This window comes from Amblyomma maculatum, chromosome 4 (genome assembly GCF_055883805.1).
Source record: "Amblyomma maculatum isolate TAMU_Amacu chromosome 4, ASM5588380v1, whole genome shotgun sequence".
In the NCBI taxonomy this organism is placed as follows: domain Eukaryota; kingdom Metazoa; phylum Arthropoda; class Arachnida; order Ixodida; family Ixodidae; genus Amblyomma; species Amblyomma maculatum.
The window spans coordinates 90899777-90922863 of record NC_139347.1 but is presented as its reverse complement, the minus strand read 5'-3'; the positions used below and the strand labels follow the sequence as shown (position 1 = coordinate 90922863).

The 23087-nt window shown below is 44.4% G+C and overlaps 1 protein-coding gene across 3 annotated transcripts in view; it reads left to right on the top strand.

The window, feature by feature from the left end:
- The window catches only part of LOC146191644 (multidrug resistance-associated protein 1-like), a 72897-nt gene extending 52830 nt beyond the window's left edge, over window positions 1-20067 (top strand). For all 3 annotated transcript variants that reach the window (XM_084602166.1, XM_084602165.1, XM_084602167.1), the window contains exons 25-31: window positions 75-201; window positions 572-673; window positions 3094-3240; window positions 4027-4185; window positions 10399-10565; window positions 11960-12154; window positions 15959-20067. In XM_084602166.1, the coding sequence (XP_084458292.1) occupies window positions 75-201; window positions 572-673; window positions 3094-3240; window positions 4027-4185; window positions 10399-10565; window positions 11960-12154; window positions 15959-16070 (1009 nt within the window). In that variant the 3' untranslated portion in view covers window positions 16071-20067. The remainder of the gene's footprint in view (window positions 1-74; window positions 202-571; window positions 674-3093; window positions 3241-4026; window positions 4186-10398; window positions 10566-11959; window positions 12155-15958) is intronic.
- The last annotated feature ends 3020 nt before the right edge of the window (window positions 20068-23087 follow it).

Sequence of the window (23087 nt, the reverse complement as noted above, 5' to 3'; positions counted from 1 at the left end):
TCCACCCTGCATGAAGGCTGTACCATGTAATGAATTTTGGCGGCATCACTCGAGAAATCGCGTGTTTCCCGTAGCTGCAGGCTCGTCATTGCCAACACCATGGCGCTTGTGGTGTCCCTGGGTGCATCGTTGCTGACTGTTGCTGGGAGGGGCTCGCTGAGCCCTGGCATGGTGGGCCTTGTGCTGTCCTACACACTGGAGGTCAGTTATAATTCCCCTTTTGAATTGACATGTACTTCTCAAGGCAGCACCTCGCGTAGGCACTTCGTTACAGCCCAATACATCAGTTTGTCCCTAGCCGCTGATACCAAGGAAAACATAAGAGAACATTTTCTTTATTTAAGCTGTGGTGTTAATCATTGTCAAGTAATAATGTAGTAATTTTACTGCTGTAAGTTAACCAATTATTCACCTGCAGTGAATTTTTTTCATGTTATTTTTTGTCAAGCTTAATGGGAACAGGCTTTTCTCAATGCGTATGAATGCAGCCCTTACACTAGTTTATGTGTCATTTTTGTCATAGTGTTGGATTTGCGTGACGGACATCACAATCATGTGCTGTCCATTACAGGTGTCAAATGCGGCATCGTACACGTTCCGAATGTTTGCTCTGCTCGAGACTAGCTTGGTTGCGGTGGAAAGAATCAAGGAGTACATTGGACTTGCTGAAGAGGTATGTGCTTGAACTGCTGTTGTGATTCTTAGTAGTCTGTATAGGCAGAGATAATGCTGCTTGGTGCCTTTGTGAACTGCTACGGTATGTAAAAAGGCAATCGAAGAAAACTCGGTGGGAGCCAAGGGAATTTGCTTCGTAAAAGAGAAAAAAAAAACTTCTTGTTTGACCCATTGTTGTGACATTGCATTGGATCTGTTGTTGCAGGAAGGTGGCCGTCTCCAGAGGAAGGTTATGTAGCACCCGTGAATACTGATTAGGATTACAGCAGTTTCAGCATTGAGATGGAAAATACGTACCATATCTTCTGATGTACAAGACATACCTTTTTATAAGGTACACTTCCAATAATGTGCAGGCTTCCAATGAAAGAGTTGGTTTTTGAGACGCACCCTTGTACTTGTAAGACATTTCGATTTACCCATTTAGGGCAATGCGACTTGACAATACATGCTTGCACGAGCATCGCAAAATGCTCTTTGCCTGTGAAAACACTCCTTACGTGGTACGAAATTATGGAAAAAAATGAGGCAACACTCACACCACAAAAAACTCACATAGGCTCTGCAGCAACGCTTTATTTAATCAAAGCCTCCAGAAGCTTCAGTAGCAAAAGATTGCCAATTTCTGGCGGCAACACTGGTGGGACATCTTCCTCATACTGCTGCTCTGCCTCTGAGACGGCCATAGGTTTCATAATCATAGAAGTCGTTACCACTGCCGCTTCACAATAAAGGCCACCTAGGAACTATGGAAATACTTGTGTCCTCCCATTCTACATGGTGAAACATGCCTGAACATGAACCTAAATTATTTACACACTCATAGAAAAAAAAAAAAAAAAGAGGGAAAGTATTTTTAATAAAATGCATATGAGATGAACTGTTGTATAGGACACATAAGCAGAATTTAAAAAATAAAATAAAATAAAGGCATGTCATATACACTGCAGAATACGGTAGATGACGAGTGCAGTGAAGCTCGTGGTACTCGTGCAGTTAAGAAAATGTTTGCATTGTTACGAAGATAGGACGCCATTTGACTTTTTATGTATGCCTGCCGTCCAAAGTTTGTGAAATGCAACGCTAGCAAAAAAAATGTACTTTCGATGCCATAATTTTTCACAGTGCATATATTTGCACACAGCCTGGAATAGATGTGTGCTGCCCAATTCTGAACCTTCAAATTGCTTAGTGCACTGATAAACGTTGAGAAGTGCGCTTTGGATACAAAGAAATTTCATTCCTTCGACGAAATTGCATTCTCAATTTTTGATAATGGGCGTACCTGTCGGATAAAGCCGGCACAATCATTAAAGCTCCAGTTTGACACTTCACTCACAGTGTAATACATTCTTCACGCGATGTCGTATTGATGGTTTATACACAAAAAACACTGCAAAGAAGTAGATGCCTTTAGTAATGAACCACATTAATGGCAGATTTTTTTTGCACCGCTAACTTAGATGATACAATATTGAGCCATATTGAATCACTGGGCCTAACTGGCTTCCAATACTAAGGAAAAAAAAAAGATATTAGTGGAAAAGAACCTTTCACAACACCACCTAGATGTGGTGACCATTGGTATCACTGCCATGAGGAACTTGCTGCTGGCAATGTAGCTGAGGCCTGAATGTTTCTGTGACAGCTCACCTGGTCAAGTAAGAGAAATTTTTTCAGTAATGATATTCAGTGTCATATGAACAGTTACGCAAAATCAACTTAACCGTTTGTTGTTGCATGATGTGCTATTCTATGTACAAGTTAGTTAAATCAGTGACTTCTTCATGCCCAGGTAGGCAGTGAGGCATTGACACTGATGGCACAGTATTCATGAGGGATGCAGGAGCAAGAGAATCGCTTTCAGATTCAAGCCTTTTGTGTCTCACTGAGAAAAAAGAACCATGGCAGAAAAGCTACGGTCTTGTTCGTATTCCCCGAATGCTAGCTCCATTTTGAGATCATTAAGCCCCTTTTTGCTCTGTGGTAAGCTTTAGCTGCTTGGGGTTGTTCTTCAGTGACTTCTGAGGTAGAACTATTGCTAGCACCTAAAACCTTTATGTTCTTAGATATGTGGCCTGACTACACCCATCCTCTTTGATTTCCTCCTTTGTTGACCTTCGGCTGGCAAACGAATTTCACAGAATTCTGTTCCATTCAGAGTTGTAAACAGATGTGGCTTTGAAAGTTAAAAATTCAATAAGGGCAGTGTGATCAGGAGGGGGCTTGCATGTTAGATTACATTAAAGAAGACGTCTTTTCTGTCGTTGCTTAGAGCTGTTGCGTTCTTCGTACGCCCACACGTAAGCACATAGGCCAAGTTTGTTGAGTAGTGGTACATTGGGGAGTGTGCCGTCTACCCACAGTGCTTGCGCCTGATGGCATCAGCTCATTTATCTGTGTTTTTGCTGAGTGCAGGCCCCGTGGAGAAATACAGAGACGCAGCCTGCAGTTGAGTGGCCTTCCAGAGGTGACGTCACATATGCAAACTACAGTGCAGCGTACAGGGATGACCTTGAGATGGTCCTCAAAGAAATCAACATCAAAGCATACGACGGCCAGAAGGTGGGGCTCAGTCTCATTGCCATTTGTGTACAGTGTGGGCAAAGGGCTCATTATGTGCCAACAGTAGTAAGCTTAATCTTTCAGTTTCAGTGGCTAGCATGAAATGCTGCAATAGCCTGCTGGCAACTTGGAATTACAGCATTCTGCCAGTGTAGTCTGGCTTACTTTGTCATAAGCATTGTTATATAGCATTAGGTCATTACCAAAAATTGCACAGGTTTGTTCTGTTTAGTGTGTTATTAGGAACATAAGTTACTTGACTTAGCGAGACATTTCACTTTTTAATGCTATGCTAAAGGCACTGAAAGCGTGAAATATATGGTTGATGAATTTACGTAGCCAAGGTGCTCTGCTATATGATGCTAATTTAAATAAAAGTTGTGATGAATTTTAAGATTGATGACTTGAAAAGTTTAAAGGTGCAATTCAGAAGTTACCGTACTTTGTGCCCTCCCAGCCATTTTTTTTATGCGGCTGCAAAATTGCTAGCCCAGATGAAAATTGTATGTGATAGCTGGCACAATTTTGAACAGAGCTCATAATTATGCAATTAAAGTAAGGTTGCAGTGTTCACTGGCCAAGGTTACCTCCTGTCTGCCTTTGACATTCAGATGGCTGAACGCATGAGCCTTGTCAAGTAATGATCTGACTAGGATCAACAAAAATGAGGGGAACCTTTGGGGAACAGTTGGCACCATTCCCTAGAGTTTAATTTTAGAATCTTACTCTGATGTGAAAGAAAAGCAGGGAAAGGGAATGGCCTGACGTGTATCTGGATGCTTTCAGATTGGGCTTGTTGGAAGGACAGGTGCTGGAAAATCCACGCTGGCACTGGCTCTCTTCCGAATCATTGAGCCCAAGACTGGCACCATAGACGTGGATAATGTGGACATTACAAAGATTGGTCTGCATGATCTTCGGTCCAAGATGACCATCATTCCCCAGGTCGGTGAACACGCTCAAAAAAAGCACATCTGCTTTTTTACTTGGCAAGCTCTTGCTGTACATCACCTTTCACCAATACCTAAGCATTCCACATTGTTACTAGGCCATGTGCAGAGGAGAGGGTATGGCAGGAAGGGAGTCCATACTGCCAGTAGTCTATCTTGCAAAAGGCACATTGGCCACATGACTTCTAAGGCAAGTTGAACACTAGGATACATTTGCTGGAATTTCTCGCTGGCTCCATTATCACTACAACTATTATTATGCGCAACTTACATTCGTCCATAGCTTGAATATGTATCGTCAGGCTGGCACCCTGGCCATGTTAACATTATATAATATCTAGAAGCAACACAAAATCGCTCTGCTCGATTCATCCTATACAGAGACCAAAGGACGTCTAGTATTAATAATGTTAAAGTGCTCCTACACCTCTCACCATTATTCATTCACAGAAAAATATCTCGCCTATGTCTTTTTCATAAAATATATCATCACAATTCATACCTCTTTGGGTTCAGCCGCCACCATATATTTCATCTCTCTTTGACTACCGCCGAAAAATTTATATTTCATATTGTAAACGCTGTAAGCTATTCATATGCATTTCTTCCCCAAACAAGGCGTTAAACAGTGCCATGCACATTCATGTGCCAGTACTGGTTCGGTCTCTTTGTCGTGCCGACACGCTTGAGAGAATTTCTTCCACTGGTAGAAGACCAGAAGCTCACATTTACTCCACCAATCGCGAAAGCTGCACGGTCTCCTGGTTGTCATAAACCAGTAGGCCGCTTCCAGCTCAGATGCGGGACGCAGCGCATGAGCTGCTGGCTAGCATGCGTCTGTCTCGTCACGCTCGCGCCTGTTTACATCTAGCACTGCTCGTAGGCTTGTGGCATCTGCTCCAAAAAGTGTTCTTGGATTCACGGCTTTCGGAATTGCTGTAGTGCTGTCCATGAGAGCTATGTGCAAAATGCCTAGTGCCAGTTTCACAGTCTCGTCACGTGCATGCAAGATGCGCTCAGACTGCTCCTGGTCGCATATACATGGTGAGAACCGTGGTTGCGAAGTCAGCGTGATGAAACTAAAACCATCGGAACAGTCAACCGATGCCCCGACTAGGTAGTGCCTCCGCATGCTGGAAACCTGACGCTAATGGCGCCGAGTAATAACAAGATTGAAATTGCAAGTTCAGGCTTAAATCTTTTTGGATCTGCTTGTAAAAAGAGACGGAAATCTGACATGATAAAATCGGGGAAAAACCTCATATTATATTTGCCCCTCCCCTGTATAATGTAATGTGTGCATTGAGAGTATAATAATAAGTAAATAAATAAATACATAGAGAAAGAAAAAATTCATTCACACATTCATAGTGATCTGGCACCATTGATCAGCCTGGTGAAGTACAACATGGCTGATCTTGCACGTGGGAGCAGATGGTCACCGTAACCCAGTCACCAACCCTTTATTGCAAACCTCTCAAGATGACAAAAAAAAACAACTAAATAAATGTGAGAGAAAGCCCGCACTGAACCAGTGGTTATCGCAGGCATAAATCAATTGAAAGTAAAAGAAAATGTGAAACTCCCAAGTGAAAATTTAAGAAAAGCTAATTAGAAAAAAAAAGAAAACTATGCACAAATGTCGGGTGGCAAAAGTGGCCTTTAGGGCAGAAATGCCCCTCTACAAAATGAGTCATTATTCAGTCAAACCTCGATATAACGAACACGCATATAACAAATTGTTGAATATAGCTAACTCTTCCGAAATATTTTTGTCAAACACATGTATTTTTAACTTCCCATAGCGAATGCGGTTCGGCATAAAACGCATATTACGAACTTCGCGACGCCAAGCACTACCTCACTTTAATAGCAGGAGGCAGGCTTCGTTGCACTACATGTATGTTATGCGGCGCAGCAAACGTTCAGGATTACCTCGCAGGCGCTGACAGCACCACAGATGCCACGACGGCATTGGAAGTTGACAGCCAAAGAAATCTATGGCCTCCGAGATTGCATGGAGGAAGAAAACAACTAGCTTTTATGGTTTTCGCGCCATTCGCGTTTTTTTTTGTTTTAGTGTTAGCAGCGGCGTGGCCGTCGTAGCGTTCGGCGGCGGCTGCGTCGGTCGTGTGGTGCGCGTGTGTGCGTAGTGCTGTGATGGCGGTGAACGTGAAAAAAAGAGCAGCACTGACGTTAAAGACCAAGTTCAAGAGAAAGGCAGTTTACAAGAGGAGACTGATTGACACTCTTCTCGTGAAGCTTCTTATGAAGCAGGACTTGAAGATCGACTTGCTGGGAGCATTAAAGCGGCATGGGACAGCATGAAAGGCGAAATGATTGCCAACTGCTTTCGGCACGCAGACTTTGTTCCAGCAGAGGCCCGTGCATCAAGTGACGATAGGGACGAAGCAGAGCTCCGCGAGCTCGATGAGCCTGGAACGAGTTTTGTTGGTGACATGCCCGCGACATGACTGTAGAGGACTTTGTAGGCGGCGACGACAGCTGCTGACGGACGCCGAAATCGCTGTGGAAGTTTCTGAACATCCCGCAGACGAAGCTCAGGCTGACCGTGCAAACGATGAGAACATTCCGACTTCACAAGAAGCGCTTGCTGCATTGGATTTACTGCGCCGCCACTACAGTGCTATTGAGAGCAGTGGGTTTGCCCTTGTTGAGCATTTGCAAACTGTGGAACAGGGCGTGATACGGAACGCGATCAACACAAAAAAGCAGACCGTGATAATGCAGTTCTTTGCGCGTAAATAAATGGACGTGGCCCAAGAAGTCACCCTCCGAGTTGCTGTGCCTTCTCTGATTGAATTTTGCTGCTCTTGCATGGATTTTCTACGAAATTTTATATTATGAATTATGGATAGAGCGAACTATTTTCTGATTTTTTAACTGTTCGTTATAATGAGGTTTCACTGTATCGACGAAAAAAACACAAGGCTGGGTCCAGCGTGCCAAGAAACTTCCGATGTGCTTGCAAGTGGCCACGCCAAAGAAGCAAGTTTCAAAAGCAAACAAACAAACAAAAAAAAACTTGGAAGAGAGAAAAGAAAGCAAGGAGAAAAGGGAAATATAGGAACAAGGGAACTGATACGTAACCAGTGAAAAAAAAAAAAAAAGCAAAAAAAGAGTTCAGCCAACAGTCATTACGAAACCAATCTGTGTATTAATACAGATAAAAGTAATCGAGGACACTCAGGGCAAGCAAACAGCAAAACCACATGTCCACATGGCAGGGTCAGGGCCGCGGGCCACTAAAATAGGCCATATGGTGCCCCCGACTGCACAAAACATCTTGAAGACATTGGAATGACCGGTAGGGCTACAAACCATCGGGGCGGGAATGAACGCGATGGATAGGTGGAAGAAAAGAAGAAACACGAACGGCAATGCATATAAGCAGCGCACGACAACAAGCAGAGGATAAGAAGGGAAGTCTTGAGGGGAAACAAAGTTCGGATACCCAGGCAGCGGCTTTGCTACATCTGTGGTGAGTGGACAGGCGCATATGTAATGAATAACGCCTTCCTTAGCTTTACCACATGAACAGGAAGGCAAAGAGAGTAGTGCAAAGCGGTGGAAGTATGAAGGAAAGTGGCCATGGCCCATTAGGAGATGAACAAGAGAATGGGACAAAGGGAAAGAGAGGGGTAGACGAAGAATGGAGGGGTCAAAAATAGACAAGTGGGTGTCTGAGCGATCTGCGGTCCAGATGGATGTCCAGAGCCTTAGAACAGTTGTGCGCATATGGGTGCGCACAGACAAGGACGACAGCCACGACGGCTGTAGGAGGCCACACGTCGAAGCCAGAGAGGCGGCCCTGTCTGCTAGCTCGATGCCCCAGACGCCACAGTGGGCAGGAACATGATATAAAAAGACAGAACAGTGAAGAGAAATGGTGGCAAGGGTGCATTTTATGTCGCGGATGCAGAAATCTTGGGTGGAAAAAGAATAGGTAGCCTGAAGGAGAGAAAGGCAATCCGGGTAGATATGCAAGGGTAAAGGAGAAGGGGCGTGCAGGGGATAACAACAATCCTCGTGAAACACAACAGCCTCTGCACAGAAGGCACTGGAGGCTATCTCAAGGCGAAACCGAGCTACTTTATGCAGCGCACCATAAGATGAAAATGCAACAAAGGCAGCGCCCGCAGAGCGGGATTTATAGGAACCGTCTATGAGGATATGAATTCCAGAAAGTGAGGACTGAAAAGGAAAATTAGAAGGGAGAAGACAGGTGAACGAGAAAGAAAAGAATGTGGAAGAATATTGGATGGGAGATAGGTGTGACCTCCAGAAGTGATGGGATCTGCACCATTTAAGAGGCTGTACTCTGCACAAAGGCAGGCGGTCCAGCTTAAAGGGTAGAGGAGGTACCCGGAGGAGCATCTGAAGAGCAGCCGTGCGCGTTGTACAGGATGCTCCTGTGAGAGCGAGAAGAGGGACACGCTGCACAGTAACTATCTTATCCCGAAGGTGGAAATGAAAGGGGCGAGATCACCAAGCTGGAGAAGCGAAGGTAATGGCGGGTTGTATCACCTGAAAATAAAGCCTACGAAGAGAAGTGGGAGGTATCGAATGATGAAATGAAAGAAATGAGACTATGCGCGAAGTGAGTACCTTTGCCTTGTTGAGTAGGAAGTTAGCATGAGATAAAAATGTGAGATGGCAGTCAAAAACAACACCTAAAACTCTTAGTTCTTGTTTGAAGCTCAGCGGCCCACCCGCAAAGCGCACGGTGGGGTTACGATTTTTCATGCCGCCCACGCCATGAGAAAATAGCATACAAAATGTTTTCTCCCACGAGATGGTGACACGGGAGTGGGAGGCCCAGCTGGCTATCCTATCGAGGACGTCTGTACACAATTGTTCGAGTTCATGGCGCGTTCTAGCTGGTATCAATACTATGGTGTCGTCAGCATACGCCTGTGAGAAGACACCAGGAGGCATTGGATACACGAGAAAGTCTGCGATAAAGGAAGAGAAACAAGGGATCCCTGAGGGCAGCCAAGAGTAGTATTGACAGACACTTCCTCGCCCGTGCACGTGCAGTAGACCACCCTACACCGAGAAAGGAAAGAACATAAGAGGCGATAGAGGTTGGTTAGAAGATTGCGGTCACGAAAGTAGCGAAGGACGAGGGGATGCCAAACGCTATCGAATGCACCCTGAAAATCCAGGGATATGAGAACCACGAGCCTGCGGGATGCGCAGAAATATTCCAGAGCCGTCCGCAATGAGGCGAGGGCTTCAACAGCACTGCGTGACTGTGTAAACCCAAATTGGTTGGGGTGGAGATGGCCCCTGGCGTGCTAAAAATAATAAAGATGCCACGCAAGGGAAAATGGCCGAGATGGAGGGCACTGTTGAAAAGGAAGAGGAAGAAGGATAGGTAGACACGCCAGAGGCCGGCAACCAATGGCACAGTCAGCGCATTCAGGCAGGGAGCCGTGCACGTACTGAGTGCTTTCACGCGCAACTGAAGCTCATTATGCGAAACCGGTTCGTCAGGAGACATGGAAGGGTTGTAAGGCAACTCGACAGATGCATGGATAGACACATGTAGCACTGAATCTATTGAAGTATCATCACAGGCTACCTGTGTCCGGAGCAAAAGTGCCGCGGACTAGAGGATGGAGGTCGTCAGGACACCTCCACCGATGTCCATGGGCACTAGAGGTACAGGTGCACGCAGTTTGTCAGATGCTTGTTTAAATGATGCGGCGAGAAGATTTTTTCGGGTCGCATTGCGGTATTACTGTTGTATTCGCCTCTGATTCTTCGCCGGTAACATGCAAGTGTCGCCTGAAACGCAGTGCGGTATACAGGGTGCATCGACAGGTCTTAGCAACGCTGGAAGCGCCGGCGCAAGGCTTGAACGCGGCGCCGCTCAATGGCGAGTTTGGGCGACCACTATGGCTTCGGTGGCTTAGAGCTCTAAGAACCCGCCAGAACTGAGAAACGGGGAACAGTTTTTTTGATTTGATGACAATAGGTTTGTCCAAAAGTGTGCTAATGTTAGAGGCGAATCTACTGGCATTGCCTAGCCAACAAACAGATAAACGCTGCATCAACGACTCTGTCTCATATGTTTGTATTTGTGGCAGGTTAAGGGCATAGATTTGAAGCTGCAAGCCAGTTGCTCATCTATATGCAGATAGCTTGCCTTGTGTTATAGGCAGTCTGTGGTGCCTTGCAGGACCCAGTGCTGTTTGCGGGAACACTGCGGTGGAATCTGGACCCCTGCTCAGAGTATTCGGATGATGCCGTGTGGCAGGCTCTGGAGCAAGCACACCTCAAGGACTTCGTTGCCACCCAGGATGCTGGCCTGGACTATGAAGTTCTAGAGGGTGGTGAAAACCTAAGGTGCGCATAGACTGTTGTCAGGTACAACTTGAGAATAGAGCAAGGAGGCGCCCTGCTTTCACAGACCTTTCACTACATATTTTCCTCTCCTTCAGATAAAATATTCCTTGAAACTGCTGGTAGTTTAATGAAATCTCATGCTTGCTGAGCCCTTATGATCATTAATGATAGGTCACTAGTGTAAGAAATTGATTTATGATCATAAGTAGCTTATGATGGTGACAGTTTCCTGGAGTGTACACCTCATCGGATTTCCACGATTAACAGACAGATGCGTACTATTTTGTGCAGCCTTGAGAGGTGGGGCTTATACCGCATTACCGCATTCTCAAGTTGTACCTGACTGTAATAGTGCTCTTTTGCAATTTTCACTGTGCTGGCACATGAATTCGTATTAGGCACAAGTAGACAGTTAAGCATCAACTATGTGCTGGACACTTGTGTGAGAAATGTGCATCAGCTAAATGATATATGTTGGAGCAGTAGGATCTTTTCCTTGGTGGATGGCACTGGCATTGTAGTATTTTGTAACTAAAATGAATCGACTCTCATATCAGCTTGCTAGTTCACAGGAATGCTTCAACAAAGTAAGCCTAGCAATTGGCACTCTCATGGTCCCATCTTTGCCACTTACTTGCGACAGGTCAAAAACAATATCCGGGAGCTTTTTGCAGGGGTTTCGATGAGCAGCAAAAGCTGCTGCGTCCACTTGCTAGCCTACAAGAATCCAGGTGGGCCTGTCTACTGACAAGCTGTGAAAAAGTAATGCTTTCTGCAGTCTGGCTACTCCTCTTACATGCTTAACTGTTGCTTCTGTTCTGCCTGCTTGTTTTTAAGTTCTTAAGGTTTTTGAGGTTTAAAGCATATGGTGGTGAAACCCATTACACTCATTTGATAGACATTACATATTTGGAGGGTTCTGAAATAAATTTGTTTTCGGTAATGGTGGGGTGTACTTGCAAGGCAGCACGTTTTCAACATTTTGTTGCATTCTTTTAGACACTCCTTCATGAAAAGACTGCCGTAACAGAACAGTGAGACCTGAATAATTTGAACTCTACTACTACTACTACTACTACTACTACTGCTGCTGCTGCTGCTGCTGCTGCTGCCGCCGCCGCCGTATTGCTTTAAGTTATTTGTACACACACCACAATGCCATCCCACGGAAAAATACAATGCGACGGTGGGACAAAGTGGAGGGTATGCTCAGCGCCTTCTTGCATTGAAATTTTTAGCCTGGACTCAGTTTTTTTTTTTTCTGTGCTTGGTTAATTAAAAAACGCACAGTTAATTAGAACATTTTTTGAGGTCCCAGTGACTGACTTAACCAGGTTTAGCTGTGTAATATTGCTTAAAACTCGTGGTGATGGTGCGTTTGTACTCCCATGCAGCGCTGGCCAGAAGCAGCTGGTGTGCCTCACTCGTGCTCTCTTGCGCAAGAGTAAAGTACTTGTGCTGGACGAAGCCACTTCATCGGTGGACCTGGCCACAGACCACCTGGTTAAAGAGACCATTCATCGGGAGTTCAAGGACACGACAGTAATCACCATTGCCCATAGGTTACACACAATTATGGACTGTGATAGGTGAGTTGCTGGATCACTAACTGCTGGGTTGTTCTTTTTCCCAGAGGCAGCTATCAGTGGGGAAGGTGTGGCGAAAGTGGGGGAAGGTGCGTTCATAGGTTAGAGGTTTCCAGTGCTAGTTCTTCAGTACTCATTACCTGGGTTTCACATGTTTTGTGGTGGTAGTAGTGAATGTGTCTCGGCATAACATGCGTGTCAGTTCAGTTCAGTCGTGTCCGACTATTCGTGACCCTATGGACCATGTCACGCCACACTTTCCGGTCTCTCACTATCTTCCTAACATCACATAACTTCATCTGCAGCGCCTCGAGGATGCCATTTAACCATCGCGTTCGCTGCCTACCCCTTCTCCGGCGACCCTCAACCTTTCCCAACATCAAATCTTTCTCCAGCGACTCCTCTCTTCTCATCAGATGACCAAAGTAGCTGAGCTTTAACTTCAGGATTTGACCCTCCAATGAGCAGTCAGGGTTTATGGTCGACAATATCGACTGATTTGATCTTCTGGCAGGCCAAGGAACTCTCAAGAGTCTCCGCCAGCACCACAATTTAAACGCGTCAATTCTTCGGCGGTCAGCCTTCTTCACAGTCCAACTCTCGCATCCATACATCACAACTGGAAAGACCATAGCACGAGTTATATGGATCTTGGTTGGCGGACTAATGTCTCTGCTCTTTACTAGGCGGTCAAGGCTAACCATGGCTCTCTTTCCCAGAAGCAGGCGTCTCCTAATTTCATGGCTGCAGTCTCCTTTCGGGGTAATCTTGGAGCCCAAGAAGAGAAAATCTGTCAAAGCTTCCACTTCTTGTCCCTTGATGCTCCAGGACTTGATAGGGCAAGACGCCATGATCTTTGTCTTTTTAATGTTCAGTTTAAGCCCAAACTTCTCACTCTCTTCTTGTACGCGCATCAGAAGTCTCTTGAGTTCCACTTCACTTTCTGCCATTAAAGTGGTATCATCTGCATATCTAAGGTTGTTGATACGTTTTCCAGCAATCTTCACTCTAGCTGAAGACTCGTCCAGACCGGCCTTCCTCATGATGCACTCTGCATATAGGTTAAATAGGCAGGGTGACAGTATGCAGCCTTGTCTCACTCCTTTATCAATTGGAAACCAATCAGTAAGACCATGCCCAGTTCTGACTGTGGCCTCTTGCCCTTCATACAGGTTCCTGAGGAGACAAATGAGGTGAATTGGAACTCCCATCTCTTGGAGAGCTTGCCACAATCTGCTGTGATCTACGCAGTCAAATGCTTTCGCATAATCAATAAAGCAGAAGTAGATGGGTTTCTGGAACTCTCTTGCTTTTTCCATGATCCAGTGAAGGTTGGCAATTTGGTCTCTAGTTCCTCTGCCCTTGCGAAACCCAGCTTGCACGTCCGGAAGCTCCCGATCCACATACTGCTGCAGCCTACCTTGGAGGATTTTCAACATCACCTTGCTAGCATGCGAAATAAGTGCGATCGTGCGGTAGTTATAACAATCTTTGGTACTGCCTTTCTTTGGAATGGGGATGTAAACTGACCTCCTCCAATCCTGTGGCCACTGCAGGGTTGTCCAAATCTTCTGACAATGTATGCAGAATGTTAACAGCATCATAGTTGAGGTTTTGAAGCAACTCAGCTGGAATGCCATCAATTCCGCTAGCTTAGTTCTTAGCAAGGCTGGCTAAGGCCCATTTAACTTCACTCTTCAGGATGCCCGGCTTGAGATCAGTAATCACAACCGTCTTATGTTGGGTTTGCACATCCAGGTCCTTCTTGTACAGTTCTTCTGTGTATTCCTGCCACCTCTTCCTTATCTCTGAGGCTTCAGTGAGGTTCTTGCCTCGTTTGTCCATTATCACGCCCAGCTTAGCACAGAAGCTTCCTTTGATATCTTTGATTGTCTTATACAGAGCTCTTGTGTTCCTTAATTTGCTGTTGTTCTCAACTGCTTGGCACTGTATGTTCAGGAAGGCATTCTTATCTCTCCTTGCTATTTTCTAAAAATCCGCATTGAGAACCTTGTATCTTTCTCTTTCCCCCATAACTTTTGCCATCCTCCTTTCCTCAGCTATTTGCAAAGCCTCTTCAGATAACCAGTTTGCTTTCTTACATTTCTTTTGCTTTGGAACTACCTTAGTAGCAACTTCTTGTATTATATCACGAACATCAATTCGCATCTCTTCAGGCTCTCTGTCTTCTAGATCTAATTCTTGAAATCGATTTCTCTCTTCCACAGCATATTCTGATGGAATTTGATCCAGATCATACCTGAAAGGCCTTCTAGTTTTCTGCGTTTTCCTCAATCGAAGCTTAACTTTGGCAACAAAAAGCTGATGATCGGTGCCACAATCGGCCCGAGGCCTTGTTTTTACTGCTTGTATAGTGCTTCTCCATCTCTGCCGGCAAAGAATATAATCGATCTGATTCCTGTACAGACCGTCCGGTGAAGTCCATGTGTACAGGCGCCTCTTGTGCTGTTGAAAATGAGTATTCGCTATGGTCAGGTTGTTTTCTTGACAAAACTCTACTAGCCTCTGCCCAGCTTCATTTGGCTCACCAAGACCGAACTTGCCTGTAATTCCGGATATTTCTTCACTGCCGACCTTAGCATTCCAGTCCCCTATGAGAAAAATGACGTCTGATGATGAAGTGCGGTCTAAAAGGAATTGCAGGTCTGCATAAAATCTCTCAACATCAGCTTCTTCAGCAGTAGTGGTTGGTGCATAGACTTGGATAACTGTTATGTTGAAAGGGTGACCTTGGATCCGAAGTGAAATCATTCAGTTGTTTTTGGGGTTGTACCCTAGCGCTGCTTTGCCTATTTTTCGATATACTATGAGAGCGACCCCATTCCTTCTCTTGGATTCGTGCCCGCAATAAAAGACGTAGTGGTTGCCGGAGTTAAATTCTCCCATTCCGGTCCACTTGAGCTCGCTGATACCCAAGATATCAATGTTCAATCTGCCCATTTCTCGATTGACGACATCCAGTTTACCTTGCGTCATAGATCTTACATTCCATGTTGCTATGTGATATATTTCCTTGCAACATCGGACTTTCCGGTCGCTTCCTGTGATCCATGAAGGGGAACATGCGCGTCACTCGCTCTCAAATTCTTTACCTCAGAGCATCTCTCAGAGCCTGAGTCACTTTGGGACGTTAAACCCTACAAACCAAACCAATCTTTACCTCAGTGTACTATCTTGTAGGCAATTATGTTCAAGCCACATGCAGGTGTAGCTGATATTCAATCATGTTTCCAGCTTGTGCTGTAGCATGTCAGCCGTACCAACATTTAAAAGACAAACGTTTGCTTAAAGGTGCGCTGAAGAGCATTTTGCAGAATTTGCTTTAACTTTTATTTTGTTTTCTGGGTTTTCATGAATACGTTGTTTCAGTCGCAGCATACTAGTTGTAAATTAAGCCTGCAGCAATTAAAATCCACCCGCACTCTTTACTTTTGCGTGACTAGGCCTCATCACTCTGCGATGGCCAATGAAAGTTCTCCAACCTGTGAAGACACCCAAAGTAATTTTCATTGATATTTTTTGATACAATGCAAATAATATTTTTCTTTTCTTGTAAACAATATATTCACAAGATCACTTTGTGTATTACTCCACCAATGGCAGAGCACCAAGTCGCCGTGTGATAGCCTGAAATGAACTTCATGCTTTTGGCGACTCTTTTAACGCGCAACATTGTGCCCAGTAGCGTAGCACCGTAGCCACCAGTGTAAAGTAGTGGTCGTTTTGAACGTTAGTAATGTAATATTATCAGACATAGTTTTCAACATCTCTTTTTTAACTATGCAGGATACTGGTACTCTCTGCTGGTGAAATAGTTGAAGAAGGCTCACCCAGTGAGCTGCTTCAGAAAGAAGATGGCCTCTTTCTTGCCATGGCAAGAGATGCTGGACTTGCGTGAAGGCGTTGCTAGCATCACTATCTGTCTGGCGCAGTCAGCAGCAGAACTTCCAAATGCAATGTGTACAGCCCAAGAAGCCAGAGTGTGTGCCTTGAGCTGCTTTGTTCTTGAAGAGTGGTACTGCGAATTGAGGGGTATAGGAGTCTGTGCAATGCTAGAAAGGTATGTTGTGTATGGTAACAATGTTGCATAGGATGGTTTTTTTGTTTGTTTGTTTTTCTAGTTTTTAACAATTTTTTTGTAGAGACTGACTCTTTTACCCAGTCTTGATTTTATGTGCGGGAACTTTATTTGTTTTTCTTTATAAGCAGCTGAATATTTTCGTGGGGTTAATTCCATATTCAGGTGGAATAATTATTTTTCCAGTTCAGCTTCCAGGCCTTCAGAATGTCTGTAATATCTGCAGTGCAGCTATATGAATGTTTGTTTGCATAGAGATCTTTCTAGCCCTTGTCTTTGAAGGCAAGAAACAGCAAACGCATGCACTGCTTCTTCATGAAATGATACTCATAGTAAGACTTGTTTCAGGTGCATCTTGTTTAACCCAAATTTGTCGTTTTGTTAGACTTTAATTCTCATAACATCTGCAGCTGCTCTTCTACTTGAACATTTACTTTTATGTGTGTTCTGCATTTTACTATAGAAGTTCAGTATTATTTGAATGATACAGAAATGTGATCTGCATGAAATTAGAGGTTTTTCATACATTTTGCCTTGCAAAGTGATGTCACGAGCTGTTTTCTTTTGTGACTTACAAGTAATAAAATGATGCTGACGATTAATTGTATTGGCAGAAGGGCAGCTTGGCTGAAGATCATGGTAGCTAACATTTTTATTATTTATTAATTCTGTAAGCCTTCTTCAGACTTATACAGCATGTTCGGTCTTCATGAAGTGAGGTTGAAGAAATTAATTTTTCCAAGCTTTACACCACAAAAAAAATTGTAAATTAGGCCAGGGTACAGATTGTGCCCTTCATCATAAGGGATCGAACCTCGCACTCCATTTGTATGGGGTAGATGCTCAAATCACTATGCCACCACTGTAAAAACATGGTAACTATACAGAATTGTGCACCCATGTAATTGAAATGTCAGTAAACTCAAAAAGGACAGTTACGAGTTCATAATACTATGAATATTCAGTTTTAGGTGGCACAGGAAAGGTAGAATTTTGAAATGTTGGGGACCATGAGAAAAGGAGGAGGGGGTAGTAGAGCTATAGACACTAAATTTCGGACGCATTTTTTTCTCGTCAGTGATGCATAAAACATTGCAGTTATATGGGTCACTACCTGGTATTTGCCTACGACCTTTTTCGACTTGTTTTTGTTTTGTTTCGGCAGCTGAGCAATGGCTGTGACGTCAGTCATGTCTAGGTCACGTGAGGTGTGAAAAATTAGCGATATATATAACCGCCGATTCTTAACTTGTTGTGATTCCTGTTTTCGAGGCAGAGTGGCTTTAGCATTCTGGTGAATTATAACGACCGCGGGACGATCATATTGCTGTTTTTTCATTGCTCACGTGACTTTAATTTCACTGCCATCGCTCGGCTGTTGAAACCAGAGCAGGTGAGAAAAGAAATTCGATTATACATTATTTAGCAATGGTAGGCAAGTATTACATGATGATCCATGTACAGTAACATCTTAAACATCACTGCTAAGAGTAAAACATGAATCCAAAAATTAGGCGCCTGTACTAATTCTGTCCATTTTTATATATTTTGTTTCTGGATTTCGGAATTTAGCAAGTTCTTATTCAGGAGGCAGCTCTGCCTTGTCAGGAAGCATAGTGCATGAAGCGTTGCCTTTTACTGTTTGCGAGACATTTCAGAAAGCTGGACTAGCACAGCAGTCGGCAATGCTTCAGCGGTTCTGGCCTGCTGTTGGTGTCAGTGTTCATTGCTACTCAATTAGGCAAACTTTATGTAATTTTTGTGAGTCATGTATACACGGGATGAATTTGGAAGCTCTCAGAAGGAAGGGGATTTTGTTTACTTGCAGACAAACAGGGTTTCAAGAGGGTTAAGGTCTATTAACAGTCAGTGCTATATAAAAATTTCTTTGCTTGTGCCACGCAGGCGGGAGCGTGGTAGGGTGTGATATCAGGATGTATGTGCATAGACTCGTAAAGAATTGCAAAGATTTCAGAAGCAATGGTCTTGTTGAAGTGTTTGCTGTTTTGCATTGTTTTGCATTGTGATAGCATCAGCTGAAGGCTATGGCTGACTTAGCTTTGTCAAGCTGATCTAGTGTGAAGTTTGCCTGTGCATTCATAGACTATGGTGGATTTGTGATAGAGCTAGGCCACCTCGACTTAGTCAAGTACATCTGCCTGCTCGAGTATGACCAAGGACTGTTTCTAAGGTGGGTTCAGACGAAAGGGCTGGAGCGTGGATGGTCCGCGCGTGTCAGCACGGATCTGCTGCCACGTGACCACGCGTCACCGTGTCCATCCGGCTGTCAAGCATTCACACGAAGCCAGCGGATCATCCGCGTGTACCCTCCTCCCCCTCTGTTCGTGCGCGCTTCCAAAACCTTTCTACCGAGAGTTTCAACATGGACGCCGAGCGAAACCGTCGGCTTGCTGCTCTGGCTGTTCTACGTAAAGTGTGCGAGGACAACGAGGAAGCTAAAAAGCGTTCATTTATTGCGAGCATCTTCAGTATTCCATATCGGTGGGCAGCTCTCTACGAGCGCTAATATTGTGACTCGCTTCATCACTGAGCGCTTTTTTCGCTACTTCACCCATAATCAGCACTAGAAGCCGAGTAAAGCCACATTTTTGGCACACCCACAAGCACAAACACATAAAAATGATGCACTGCAGCGAACACAGAGCAAATGACGCAGCGCATGCACAACAAACAATACCCCGCTTGAACTGAATACGAGACAAAAAGTGCGGGTGCAGCAACGCGGAGGTAGCAGCGATGAAGCAAAAAGAGCAAAAACACTCTCGGCCCGCGGCGGACGCTCGGTCCGTTTGGACTGAAAAGAACGCTTGGCATATTCAGTTCGCTCCGCCTGGACGGCCACGTCGCTCTCTCGCCATCGCTCAGAGCGGTGACGTGGGTGTCGCGTGGGGCGCGGGTAGCGGTGACGCGCGCGGGCCATTCGCGCTCCGGTCCTCCCGTCTGAACCCACCTTAAGGGGAAGATTTAGAAGCTCCATTCCTTTCAGGCCACTTCTCTGCAACTTTTTAGTATTAGCCCATTCAGGCATAGGAAAGGGGATTTTTAGGATGTTCAGATTTTTTGTAACAAGCATGTTAGAATTGAACACACAAAAACCAAATTTATTTCGCTTATTAAATGTGGTATTTCTACAGGGCCCTCGTACATCCGTTTCACGAGTCTTGATTTTCAAGGTCTTAATTTTTTCTTTAATCAGTCCTTTTGTAATAGGTAGATGTAAACAAATGAGCACATTCGAGGTATTTTTAAAGCAGCCCCAGTGCAAAAAAGAAAAAGAAAAAAGGAAACAAAACTTCACATTGATCCATCCATCGAGAAACTGTCCCAGTGTTTATTACACATTTCTGACTACATCTTTCTACACAAGATTGTTCAGACATTGTTGCTTAACTTGCATTCAGATTTGTAGAATACTCTGTCTTGTATAGGCAGTATTTTGCGGGTTGCACCCATAAATATGGACACTGCACCTGAAGGGGTCAAACCCATTTTAGAGCGCAGCTCTTTGGTGCCCGTTCCTGGGTTTCGCGTCGGCGTCGGCCTCGTAACCAGCTTCACCCCCCTTTCATCCCCCCAGTTCGAGCCGGCGCTTCGGCAACCGGAGCCTCGTTTTTCATTGGTGGCTTGAACTTCCGCATTATTTCAATGACATCTGCTTAGTGGCTTGATTGAAGTGCATCTGCATGCAAGGGTGCTTCTTTATGAGGATACCTGTTGGGCACCATTTCAGATGCCACAGACTCACTGCCAAGTGAAATGTGTATTTCTTCAAAAAATAAACTAGCTTCGACGACAACAGAAAAGGGCTCCTGTTTTTCTTGCATCTATCAAGTTAGTGCTCTTAACTAATCTCTGTGTAAATGGCTTTGTTTCATTTTATTTTAGCTTTATTTTGACTGCCAAGTAGCATATGCATACCTGCGGGAAGTTTGTGGTTTCAAGGCTTTCAGCAGCTTGAAGTCAAAGAGCTCGTTTCGGGCATGTCTGGCATATTGAATATTGGAGCATTTAGTAACGATAGCATGCACTCAATGTTACTGAAATGTTCCCAGCTGACTGTATCTCCCATGACAAAGAGAGAAAGAAAACATCACGGGTTGTGCTCTTGCAATTCACAAGGACGTGTAACAACTACCATACTGAACGTACATTCTTGAGCTTTGTAATATTTAATTTCATCCTTGTGCAGTGACACATGCGTTTCTCTCAGAAATATTTACACTTGTGTAAATACCGGGCTTGTACCCACCACATCTCCAAAAAATGAGCTGCAACTGAACTGCAGGAACTGCACTCTTAACCACCCAGTTGTCTCACAACTACAATAGGCTACGCTGAAAGTGTTTTAACACGTATTAGTACCTCCATTTCGGAAAAAATATTCTGGCGTCAGCTGTTTGAAGTCTCGCAGCCTTGAAAAATCACGAGAATGCCTCTGGCAGGTGGTAGTTGGTAATTGGTCAGCAGGTTGTGTGACAGAGAATTTTAGTTTACCGTGATCCGCGATTCACCACCACAATCTTCTACCGCGTGGGTGGGGAGCACAAGCTGATTAGTCCCGACGCGGCAGGCCTGTTATAGCCGACATCCAGTATGTGGTGCAATCTATCAGCGTCAGGGAGATTTGGGCATGCGCAGTGAAACGCGCATTGAAACGCAGTGAAACGCAGATCACGGTAGCAGATTGCGGATCATGGTAAGCTAAAACTCTGTTATGAGACCACAACATGGCCAATTTAGCAAGTGCACTGTCAACTCTGATCTCTCTTTTGAGAGGGCGAGAAGGGAATTGAACCAACCAGCACCCTTGCACTTCATAGTCAGACGCTGCTCCTAGGCCAAGCAGGCACGTTCAGTATGGCTTGGCTAAATGGGGGTTTTTTGAAATCTTTGCAGCTAGGCCTTTCATGCAATGTGGTAGCTACGAGTGCATGCTAGTGAGTATGTGTGAAACAATAGAGATACAAATTAAGGGATTAGTGATTATACGAGTAGAATGTACGCAAACCAAGATCCGCAATGGGAGCCACATATGGGAACCAGTAATGTTGCGAGGTCACACCCTGGAAGGCAGAGCTCGAGTGGCACAAAGGCATGTCAGATTGCAAAAGATCCGTGCCAACCTAGTGAAACACCTGTGTAGATCTTGCCTCCCACAACTTAAGAGTAATGAAAGCTGTTGGGTGCATTATTTTCCACTTCTCCAACCACAAGGCGTCTTTCATTTCTTTGAATCGACAATAACATAGTCGTATAGCATGCTCGGAAAAGTACCACTTGCATATAAGCCACATGAATCTCGCTGATCGCCAGTGAATATTCTTGTCACTTATCACCTAGTTTGGCATCTCGCTACACATAAAGCATAACTGCAGGTTGCAACTCTAGTTTCATTTCGTTTTTATTTCCTTAAAGACCCCTTTTCAGGGGCATTACATAAAGGGTGGTTATAATTTTACACGTCGAAATTGATAGTCATTTGTTATGATGGTTATAGATCACTGATGGCTCTGCACGCGAAGTTTACAGGACAGGTCATCGTTACAATGTCGTCGGGAAGGCCGTTCCAATCTGTGGCAGTACAAGAGCAGAAGGAAGTTGCAAGATGGTGGTGCGAACACATGGACATTGATCTGGAGCTGATGGCAATTGCGATAAAATATGCGTGCCGTGAGATGTACGGTGCAGCTCCTAGATGACTGTAAAATAACTTCTGAAATAAAGAAAGACTGGCTGTTGTGCGGCGGCACAATTCAAGTGGCTGTGAGCCCGAAAGGGATTTGAGGGATGATACACTGGTGCTGTAAATGTATGAGGAAAAAATCTAGCGGCGCGGTTCTGTAGTAGTTCTAATGTATTCAATAAGATTGGTGGGGGTGCCAACTAGGTCATATATATTCTATTTTTGACTTCACAAGTGCTTCCTAGGCTAATAATTTCACATGTTTGGGAGTATCGCAAAGATAGCATCTTGAAAAATAAAGCATTCTGTTAACTGAAGAAATTATGTTATGAACGTGTGTTTTGCAGGAAGGATCTGCGCACAAGGTTACACTCGGATATTTGCATGATTGCACTGGCAAGCACAGGAACAGAGGCAGTGCGATAAGGGGACTCAAGACGGTTACGGTGACGATGGAAAAATAGCACATTGCATTTCATTAGCCAAATTTTATACCAGTCTTTGATCTTGCTATTAATGTTGCTTTGGAGTGATAATCGATCAGATGTGTTTTGAACTGTCAGATAGAGAATAGTCATCAGCAAACATGAATTGTACAAGATACATGTGAGGGCAAACCATTTATTTATATAAGAAACAGGAGGGGGCCGAGGATGGAACTTTGCGGTACTCCGGACGTTGCAGGGAGAGAGGTGGAAGTCTGATCATTTATTTGGACAAATTAATCGTGGTTTGATAGAAATCCTGTTAGCTGTTGAATGTTAAGGTTAGATAACTTATGTAACAGGTGTTTATGTGAAACTTTGCCGAAAGCTTTGTTTTTTTTAAATTAAGGAAAATTGCATCAGTTCAAGCTTTTTCTTTTTTATTCTCAATCTTTTCATGCAACAATTAGAGTGAATTGAAGTGCCAAATGACAATCATTGTCACAAGAGACCGGAGCAGCCACACCGGCTGGTCGCCATCGCTGGCTGCTTTGACTAAATGTAACATGGGCATCGTCAGGGGGGTGCAAAAGGGGCCCTACAATGTACAAAAGTCTGGTGGCACATGTATGAGAAGCCCATCGATAGCTCCCTTCCCACAAGAATGTACATATCTTAATCAGTGACATTCAATAATTTTAACTGAGT